The 9,917-nt window shown below is 42.8% G+C and overlaps 1 protein-coding gene across 2 annotated transcripts in view; it reads left to right on the top strand.

Moving 5' to 3' along the window:
* The first annotated feature begins 571 nt into the window (after window positions 1-571).
* PDZRN4 (PDZ domain containing ring finger 4) overlaps window positions 572-9,917 on the top strand; it is a 391,453-nt gene continuing 382,107 nt past the window's right edge. Inside the window, exons 1-2 of one of the 2 annotated variants that reach the window (XM_048836019.2) lie at window positions 572-1,741; window positions 4,972-5,058. In XM_048836019.2, the coding sequence (XP_048691976.1) occupies window positions 1,007-1,741; window positions 4,972-5,058 (822 nt within the window). In that variant the 5' untranslated portion in view covers window positions 572-1,006. The remainder of the gene's footprint in view (window positions 1,742-4,971; window positions 5,059-9,917) is intronic. The other variant, XM_075124416.1, reaches the window with a different exon arrangement.

The following is a 9,917-nucleotide window of genomic DNA, read 5'->3' as shown; positions in this document are numbered from 1 at the left end:
TTCAATTGTAAAGATGGGGAGCAGCCCCAAAAAGGAGGAGCAGAGTAAAAACTAAAGAAAGAAAGAAATCAGTGCAGGGAGTTTAAAATGCTTCCCCTCTTCAGCAACCAGACAGCTTTCCTCACCCACATTTTCACAATCCAGCCTTAAACAACACTCACTGAGGACAACATCTCCAAGAGCTGTGCATAAATTTGGGGCTGTAATGAGAGTCCCCCTCCCATGATTTCTGAGCTGCTGTAGCTGCGGGGGAAAGCCCTCCAGCAGGCCACATCTTCTGCTGGGCAACTAACCCTTCCCTTACTCTGTGCTCCCTAAATTGGCTGCCTAAATAACCTGTAATTCCAGTGGGGTTTTCTGCCGCTTGATTTGGGATTGTTTTTCACTCCCTTTTCTAAGAGACATCATAAAAAGACTTTAAGCTACTGTAGATGGCGAGAGGAATGACCCAGAAGCCAAGTACCCTGGAGGGGAAAGGAGAAGATCTCTGGGAGTGAAACGGTTCCAGGTTGGTGGGTGGGCTTATCGTTTGCCTGGCAAGCCAGGAGCTCCCTTCTGTCCTTTTCATGCATCTCTTCCCCACCCCTTTTCCTGGCTCCCCTCCTGCACCGGCAAGGGAGCTGGCGTGGTTGCTTTCCCCCTCATTCTGCAGGCGAGAGTCTGAAGCCGGCAGATCTCCGCTTCTTCCCTCCTCGTCCTGCTGCATTTCCCTGCTAGGAGGGATGTAACGAAAGGGCGGTCCGGGTTGGGGGAGGCGGTATTGGTCGGTAGCTCCTATTAGAGTTAATACGGGAGGGTCAAGGGACATGGTGAGCAGCTGAAAACTTCAAACCAAACAAACTCCGTGCTGCCCTGCTCCTCTTCATCCCCCCCGCCGCCTTCCTTGGAAGTTGGAGCCGCGCTGCCTGCATCAGCAGCCGGGCTGGCAGCAGCAGCAGCCGCCGCCGCCGCCGCTGGAAAGTTGCTCCCCCGCCGTGCTCCCAGCCCGCTCTGCCCCCCTCCAGCCATGGGCTTTGACCTGGATCGCTTTGCCGAGCCCGTAGACCCGGATCTCAAGTGCAAACTCTGCAGCAAGGTGCTGGAGGAGCCGCTGTCCACGCCGTGCGGGCACGTCTTCTGCGCCGGCTGCCTGCTGCCCTGGGCGGTGCAGCGGCGCCTGTGCCCCCTGCAGTGCCAGCCCATCTCGGCCAAGGAGCTGCACCAGGTGCTGCCCCTCAGGAGCCTCATCCAGAAGCTGGAGATCAAGTGCGACTACAGCCCGCGGGGCTGCGGCCGGACCGTGCGGCTCCATCAGCTGGCCGCCCACGTCGAGATGTGCGACTACAGCCCGGCCCGCTGCCGCCACAAGGGCTGCCCGGAGGTGCTCAGCCTGAAGGACGTGGACGCGCACATGCGGGAGAGCTGCGAGCACCGCCCGGCCGGCATCTGCCAGCAGGGCTGCGGCTTGGTGCTCCTGCAGCGGGACCTGGCGGGGGGCGCGCCGCCGGGCCGGGGCCACTGCTGCGTGCGGGCGCTGCGCAGCCAGAACGGCAGCCTGCAAGGCCAAAGGGCCAGCCTGGAGCAGGAGCTGAAGCGACAGGCCCTGAAGTGGAGCAAGAGGGAGAAGTCGCTGCTGGCTCAGGTCGCGGCGCTGCAGAGCGAGGTGCAGCTGACGGCGCTCAGGTACCAGGTGAAGTTCAACCAGTACATGAGCCACATCAGCAGCATCACCAAGAACCTGGCAGGCAGCCACCCCTGCAAGGTGAGTGAGGGAGTGGACGGGCTGGGGGCGGCAGGAGCCCAGCCTGGCGGGCTCTGAGGTGAGCAGCCCGCTGTTTGGTGCGGTGTGACCCGACTGCCTGTCTTTACACTGTGATCTCATCTATGCCAAGGCTGCTCCTTGGATGGAGCCTAGCAGACAGGGACGCTGGAACAGTTTGTATAGTGGGGGTGCTGAGAGCCATTGAACCAAACTGTAAACCCTGTATGTGATGGGAACCACTTCAAGCCAGGGGGTGCGGGAGCACCTCTAGTTCCAGCACCTATGCTGGCAGATCATGGGCGATACTGCCAGGGACCCTATCGACGTGGGGCCAGATTCTCTGCAAGCCAAACTCTGCTACAGTCAGTGGAACCTACCCCAGCAGAGACTGGACCCTTTGTGGTATTTATTCCATACCTACTTGTGTGGTCGCTTTTGGAAAATACAAATCGAGCTGAGGCACACTGTAGCCTCTTCCCACCACACTGCACCTGGACCTCAGATTGCACTTTCAGCCCCTGCGGTTTGGTGAGGTCCCCTAGAGAACCCCCAAAGGCAGAGAGGCAGTCAGTTAACACATGGCCGGTTAGTGCTGCTCTCAGCAACCTAAAACCTAACTCTCTCTTGCTGTGCTCATGCTTGAAAAGTCCGGAAACAGTTAAATTGATGTAAATCAAACTTGTACATCTCATTCCCCCATTCATTCAGCCTGGAAAACTCGTCATCTTTCAAGAGCTGTGAAAGCAGTTTCAGCAGATTCTTTCTGGTGCTCTCATTTTCTTTAAGAAGAGCCTAAAACGCAGTCATAAATTACATTAGTCTCTTTAGGTTATGTGTTTCATGTCTCCTTTTGTAGTTTAAGAATCTGGTGGCTCTAAGGGTGGCATACCAGCAGCCTCTGGTAGTCCCCTCAATTTGGATGAGGATCTCATGTCAGGTTTGTCTGGAGTGAGAGGGAAACACAAGTGAGAGGAAAGGGCTTCAACTTGGCTGACAATAAACAAATTTGAATGCAAATCTTCAGGGGCAGGGTGTCCAGATCGACCACAATTCATCCAGCTCGGTGTGACCTTATTAATGATAGTACTGTGTTTTCTTTAGATGGGGTTCCAGTTTCAGATAGATACGGAGCTAACAGATATTTTTCCTTATAATTACAGTATGAAGAAGTAGCTTGGGAAACAGTTTGTTGTTTAAAATCATTAGAATAGTTTTTAGTTTAGGAACAGTTCTGCAGGGACACAGCAATGTCTTTCGTTTTGGAGAAGGGCATAATGATTGTCAATTTTGACAACAGAGACCAGCACTGCTACTTCAGCCCTTTGCTAAGGTAGATGGCATTGCTTAGATATTGAATTGTCTGCTTTTGTTTGAATAAACAGACACATTTTATTGGTGAGGTGGCTTAACATGCTAAAGGGTTTGTTCTATAAAGCTTTAATTCGTGTCTGAAGGACTGCTGTGCAGAGTCTAACATTTGTTGGTTGCAACCATGGTGAGAAGTGATTTAATGGAATTTAAGCGCAACTCAAGAGAATTTTCTTCCAAAATCTTTATTGACTCTTTGGAAGCAAAATCAAGAGGAAAAGACTTGCGTAGCCTGGCAGGCTTCTGAACTAGTATGATGTGTTGAACTTCAAACTGCTATAAAAGAGACCCACATTGGGGCACTGATTCAAGTTCTCAGAATTTTTATGTCCAGGATTAAGATGATAAATTCAAGCCTTATTGGAAATAAAATACTTAGTGTTAGGAACTTGAATACTTAATCTTTTTCTTGTTTTTTTGCAACTTCCTCCTGGTGGTTAATCCACTGGGTTGCGGTGTTGGCTTTAGAAGATATGCTCATATATCTGCTTCACCGCTGGGAAGATATGATGAGGTGGAATGAAGAGAGCCAGCAATGATTGCAGTGAAGTGCAGAGTACACAAGAAAAACAGTGATATGTGGGGAGGAGGTGAGAGAGAACTGGATTTTAAAAAGGACATTTTAAAAGGAGTTGGCACATTGACATGAAGGCAGTCCTCTTGTGTAATGCTTCAATAGCTATCATTTCTTGTCACTACCAGTAGGTGCTGCTGTATGTACTGCCTCAGAGAAATCTGTTACAGAAGACAAGGAAAATGAATGAAACCCTCATTTGAAAGAAAAACTATCTATAAAGTAAAAAATGTTCCTCATTAATTTAAAATGTATCCTGCTGTAATACAAAACTTCACTGCCACAGTTAATAAAAATCTGTTTGGATATCAGAGTGCCTAAACATTCATTATTATATTCTGAATATTTAAAAATGTACAGCTTTTTTACCTGTCAAAATTGCTTAAATTTACCAGTGTATAGAGAATGACAAAACACAATCTTACTTTACTTGGTACAGGCTGAATAAAAATTTTCTGTAGGGATTATGTCCCCTGAAATATAACTACTCATATATGAAAATGCAAAATAAATTAAATTACTATGCTAAAGAAAGGCCTGTGGTAATGTTTTTCATTTTCTTTGTATGGTTAAAAAATTATTTAACCATTTTTACCTAAGGAAGTAGGTCTTTTTTCATATATTATTATTTTTTAACTTTGGTTTCTTCACTATTTTTGATTGTGTGACTTATAAAATCACAGCTAGGATTGTTGTGTGTTTGTTTTCTAGCTTATTTGCTTTACTTTGCTGTGAAGAAAAAAATAAGAGAAAAAAGGTTTTTTCTCCCCCTTTGAATTACTGTGGAATCTGTATAGAACTAGCTTTTGGAACTGGAAATGGTAAGAGACAGAGATGTGGGTGAAATCCTGGCTCCATTGAAATCAGTGACAAAACTCCCATTGACTTCACTAAGGCAGGATTTCATCCCATAAGCTTAATATCTTATATAATTAGTATATACAGGGATTTGGTTTAAAGGTGCACAAACGTTTGGGGCCTTATTTCAAGAGGTGCTGAGCACGCCCAGATCCACTAACTTAAAGTTTTGTGTGCTCAGCACCTATGAAAATCAGGTCCTTGTGCTCTTCAAAGTACCTATTACATTTCAGTGGTATTTGTTTTTTTCTATCATGTAAACTCCTGTGTCATTTATAAGTGTGTAGCACCATTTTTAATCAGAGTTTCCATTAAGCCTGTTTGTCTTGCATTTTCCACATTGAAAAGCTATAGCACGTTGATACATTCCCTTGAAGTAATTCTTTTCATGTAACATTTTAAAATTAGTGTTTCACCCCTTTCTTCTTAGGGAGGAGAACCTAAGCCATTAACCATCATGCTACAAAAAGAAAATGATACTTTGGGATTCAATATTGTAGGAGGACGACCCAATCAGGTAACCACCAAAGTAAATATAGTTTTTCGTTTTTTAAAAGTACATAGATACTTTTCTATTATCATGTGTCTATTATTAGTAATAAAAACAAATAGCTGGGGCCAGCTTCTACTTTCAGTCACGCCATGGATCTGCACTAGTTGAAAATGGGTACAGAATTTGGCCTGCAGATTTAAGATCAGTGTTTTTAAGATCATTAGATTTGCTATTTTTAGGACCCAGTCCTATGAGGTGTAGAGTACCGTCAACTCTAAGGATAGGGTCCATAATACTTCTGGAACAAACCTGGAAGCTGTCTGCAGTCTGAATTCATGTGAGTCATCTGTACTTATGCAAGTTGCCCAGTTGAAATCAGTGGGACTATTCAAATGAGTAAATGTTGCAGAATCAAGCCCCTGTAATTCTGTGGAAAAAATGCTTGATTATTTTCATTAAAGGGAAAGATCAAAATATTATTCTGTAGCTGCACTACCTGCATCATAGTCTTAAACAACTGTCTTGCTAGTGTATGCATTCAAATATATATATAATTATAAGTTGAATTGAATTTTCCACCTATCTTGTATCTTAAGTCAGTCTGCTAGTCGTAATAACTAGCTTAGATTTGGAAAGACATTTTTTTAAAAAATCCTAGAATATTAATACCTGTTTTCTTTCTTTGTCCTTATAATAGCATGAATCAAAGTACATAATAATGTATTAAATGGTAAAGAAACTTGCTAAACTGAAAAATTGATAATTAAAAATGTTTCATAGTGTTTAGTTAGTTACTATGTACTGATCAGAGTTTTTCTTTTTGAAGTTGAAAAGCTGTAACCTGCTGCTGCTCTTTTAGCAAAAAAATATTGGGGGCAGGGAGTTTGTATGCTTGGTTTGCTTGTCTTCTCCTTCTTTTCTAAAGCTATATTTAGTGGTGCCAAGGAGTCTGCTCCCATTAGCACCAAAGCCTAAGAAGTACAGGGCCTGCTCTGCAGAATTTCACTGCTAGGTCTTGTGGGTAAATATGAAGATCTGCAGGTGTCATGTGCATTTTATAAAGAGTTCCAAAGTATGAGCTTGTAAGATTTCTGAAGGGAAAGGATGAAAGTCCAGGACTCTAAAAGACATGCGTATTATAATACTTACATTGCAGTGTATAACACCTTTTCATTATCCTTGTAAATGAAGTCAGTAAAATCTTTATTTTGGATTGCAATGTGTCTTCTACAATTTAGGGTTGTGGAAGAACTTGGATTTTTGCAGGAAGAAAGCAACTCAGTGTTTGTTTGGTTTCCTGGGTTTTCTTGGGATTTCATTTTTTGAACTTCCAGATCATTGAAGTATTCACGTGCACGTAACATATATTGAAAATATTTTTAATAGTAGAATATTGAGGCTCTAGTTTCAATCTGTGAATGAAACCTTAAATTTTTCTAGAAAGTTCAAAGGGAAGTGATGAAAACAAAAAAGGTTCTTATTATGCCTATTAAGAAAAAATAAGTAAGTTGTAGCACTGTCTGTAATGGAGAGGTCATTGCTGATTGGGGAGAAGCATGTGGTTTTTGTGCAGCAGTAACTGCAATTGGTTGTTGAAGAGATGGAAGTTGGTGGAATTGTGAATTGTTAGGTGGAAACTTCTAGAAAGTGGGCAGGACATCATATAACTTGGGTCTGTATAAAGCTGGCTACTTCATATTACTTTTCAGTCTTCAGTGTTGAACTTAGTTTTTTCCCCTCTCATTCTAACTATAGTGTATGTGAATACTACAAATAGGTGATTAGTGTTAGTGGCTATCAGTGTAAGACAGAACTGACCCAACATGCCTGGCATTGAAGAAAATAGTGGGAAATAGGGATTGAATGGACTACAGTAATTAAAATAGATCAGTGTTTCCCAACCAGTGTGCCATAGCGCGAACGGGTGTGCCACAGAATTTTGGAAAGTCACTTGTGCGGAGAAAAAAAATGTCTCATTAATTTGTGTCATAACCAAATTGCATTTTGTGCTGTTGCTCTTCAGATGTGCGCATGTGAGACAGACATTACTCACGCTATGCTCAAATGACCTTGCCGTGCTGTTTGCGTGGTATTACATAGTAGCTGTGTTTTCTTATCAACCGTTAAGTAACAGTGCTGAATTTTGATTTGAATACTCGAAAATGGACAAATATTTGAAGAAAAGAGAATCTAGTGCCTCTACACGAAGCTGAACACGAACAAAAAAAGTCGAAGTGGTGAGCCAATGCTACAGTGAGAGATATTTGCAATTTGGATTTTCGTTTACAGGTGAACCATCTTGCTCTCTTTGACAGTGTCTTGTGTGTGGGGAGAAACTCTCAAGCCATGCAGTCGTGCCAACTAATGACACCTTACAAGCAAACATCTGTCCCTTGTCAACAAGGGAAAATATTTTTTTGAGCGTTTGAAGGATCAAACTGAAAAACAAGTGCAAATAATGAAAGACTGTAGCAGTTTCTGATAAACCACTGGAAGCAAGCTACTTCGCTTGTAGCGAAGGTAAAAAAGCCGTTACAGTTGCAGAAACACTAATTTTACCAGCATGCAAAGAAATGGTGAGAGTGATGTTAGGTGCAAATGCAGTCAATGAAATCGCAAAAGTTCCCCTTTCAAATAATACGATAAGTCGCCATGTTGATGATCTCAGCTGACATTGAGACTGTGCTCTGAGAAAAAATCAAATCAAGCGGACAATTTGCATTGCAGCTTGCTGACTCAACAGATATCAGTAATCACACTGAACTCTTGGCTAATGGTCAGGTATGTTGATGGAGATAGTATAAAAGAAAATTTTTTATTTTTCAGACAACTGCCAGGTCACACGACTGGAGAGAAAATCTTCAGGGTGACAATGACCTGCCTTGAGGAGGGAGAATTGCACTGGAAAAATTGTCTTAATGTTTGCACAGATGGAACTGCCTCCATGACTGGAAAAGAGAAGAGGTTTGTAAGCAAGGTCAAAGAACAAAACCTAGATGTGCTGGTGACCAACTGTTTCCTGCACCATGAAGCTGCCGTGGCCAAAAAACTGCCAGAAAAACCTTCCTCAGTGTTAGATGGAGGAGAAAAGATAGTGAACTTAATAAAATCACAGTCCTTAAAATGTTGCCTTTTCTCGTTGTCGTGTGAGGAAATGGGAGCAGAACACCAGAATTTACTTTTTCACATAGAAATACACTGGCTTTTCCATGGAAAAGTTCTCTCATGTTTGTATGAGCTCAGAGAGGAGTTAAAAATTAGCTTTGGAGGAATCCACACACATGGACCTAATCGTTGATGTGGCATGGTGTGCAAAACTTGCCTACTTGGCTGATATATTCCACCACCTCAATGAACTGAACAGGAAAATGCAAGGTAGAAATGAGAATCTTGTCTCCTGCATGGATAAACTGCATGAGTTTAGATCTAAGTTAGCCCTCCGATGTGGAAAAAGTAGCAAAAGGCACAATAGAAATGTTCACCCTGGAAAGCACGTCAGATCCCACTAGCAGTGTTTTGGTCAATGCCTTTTCTGAGCATTTGAAAAGTCTGGAAGAAAAATTCAGCCTATATTTTCCTTCAACCTAAATGGAAGATTTCAGCTGGGTCTGGGATCTTTGAATTTCCTCTGCAATGGAAAGTGCTAAGAATCTTATAATAATGACTCAAGATGAATTAGGGATTCTTAAAATTAAATTTTGACAGTATGCCTGTGGACTCATTCTGGTTGACTTTGGCAGACAAATACATGGTAATCTCCATTTTGTTACCATTTTCAGCAACGTACCTGTGCAAGTTAAGTTTTTTCAAGCTTGAATTGCATAAAAAACAAGCAAAGAGAGCATATGAGACCAGTGGAGCAAGAGCTCTGAGTTGCATTTTCAACATTTCCTGCAAGGATTAAGTGATTCTGCATATTAAGGCTAGCTCAAATTTCCAATGAAAAGTAAGTTTTGTTATAATGATTTTCACGTGGGGCTGTGGTGTGCCACAGAAATCTTTTATTGAAGTAAGTGTGCCTTAAGACTGGAAAAGGTTGGGAAACACTGAACTAATGCAGTTATCTAATATACAAATGTAAACATTGTGTCAAGAATTGTTGAGTAACCAGATAGAAGGAGTCTGTGCTCATCTCAAAGTGCAAGAAATCGTTTTTTTCAGGTTATTCAAGGAAAATGTGCATTGCATGAAACTTGGTTTAATGAAGTGAAACAGTGAAACAGCTGATTGGTCCCATAAGCAACAGATTTTTGAGGACAAAATTATGTTCTACCTACAGAATTGCAAGCTTTTCTTTTTGGATAACGTGCCTTTCTGTATCTGAGGGATAAATATACTTACAATTTTATGTGTGTTGTGTTTCATAAAACATTGGAAAGTTTTTTCACTTTTTTTTTCTTCCTCCCCTCACCTAAAAAAAACAAACCAAACCCATAACAACCTCGTTATGATTTATCTTAGCAGGAAGGAAGTTATTTCAGAGGGCTATGTTGTATGTTTTTTTAAAGGAGATGATGTGATATCCTAATAAGACTCTATAAGGGAGATCTTCACTCCTGCTCTGGACTTTTGAGACTGCGGGCTTCTGGTTCTGGTGGTGGGAGAATTCTTTGGTTGCCAGCACTATGGAGACAACCTCAGGCTGTCCTCCATGGACCCCATCACAAACCGCCATAGGGATATACTGGGGGCAACAGGAGTGTGTCAGAGACTGGGTTTCTGGGCAGCCCTGCAGCTCTTGTGCAGCCCAAGGAGGCTGTGGTAACTTAGGTCCGCAGGGCTGGCTAAATTATGCCTGGGAGAAGGGTGTGTGTCCAGCCAGCCTGAGAGCAGCCCAGGATTGGGAGGGCAGAAAGGTAGCTTAAAGCCATTTTAGCCCCCTC

The sequence above is a fragment of the Caretta caretta genome, chromosome 1 (genome assembly GCF_965140235.1).
Source record: "Caretta caretta isolate rCarCar2 chromosome 1, rCarCar1.hap1, whole genome shotgun sequence".
Lineage (NCBI taxonomy): Eukaryota > Metazoa > Chordata > Testudines > Cheloniidae > Caretta > Caretta caretta.
This window is presented reverse-complemented; position numbering and strand designations above follow the sequence as displayed.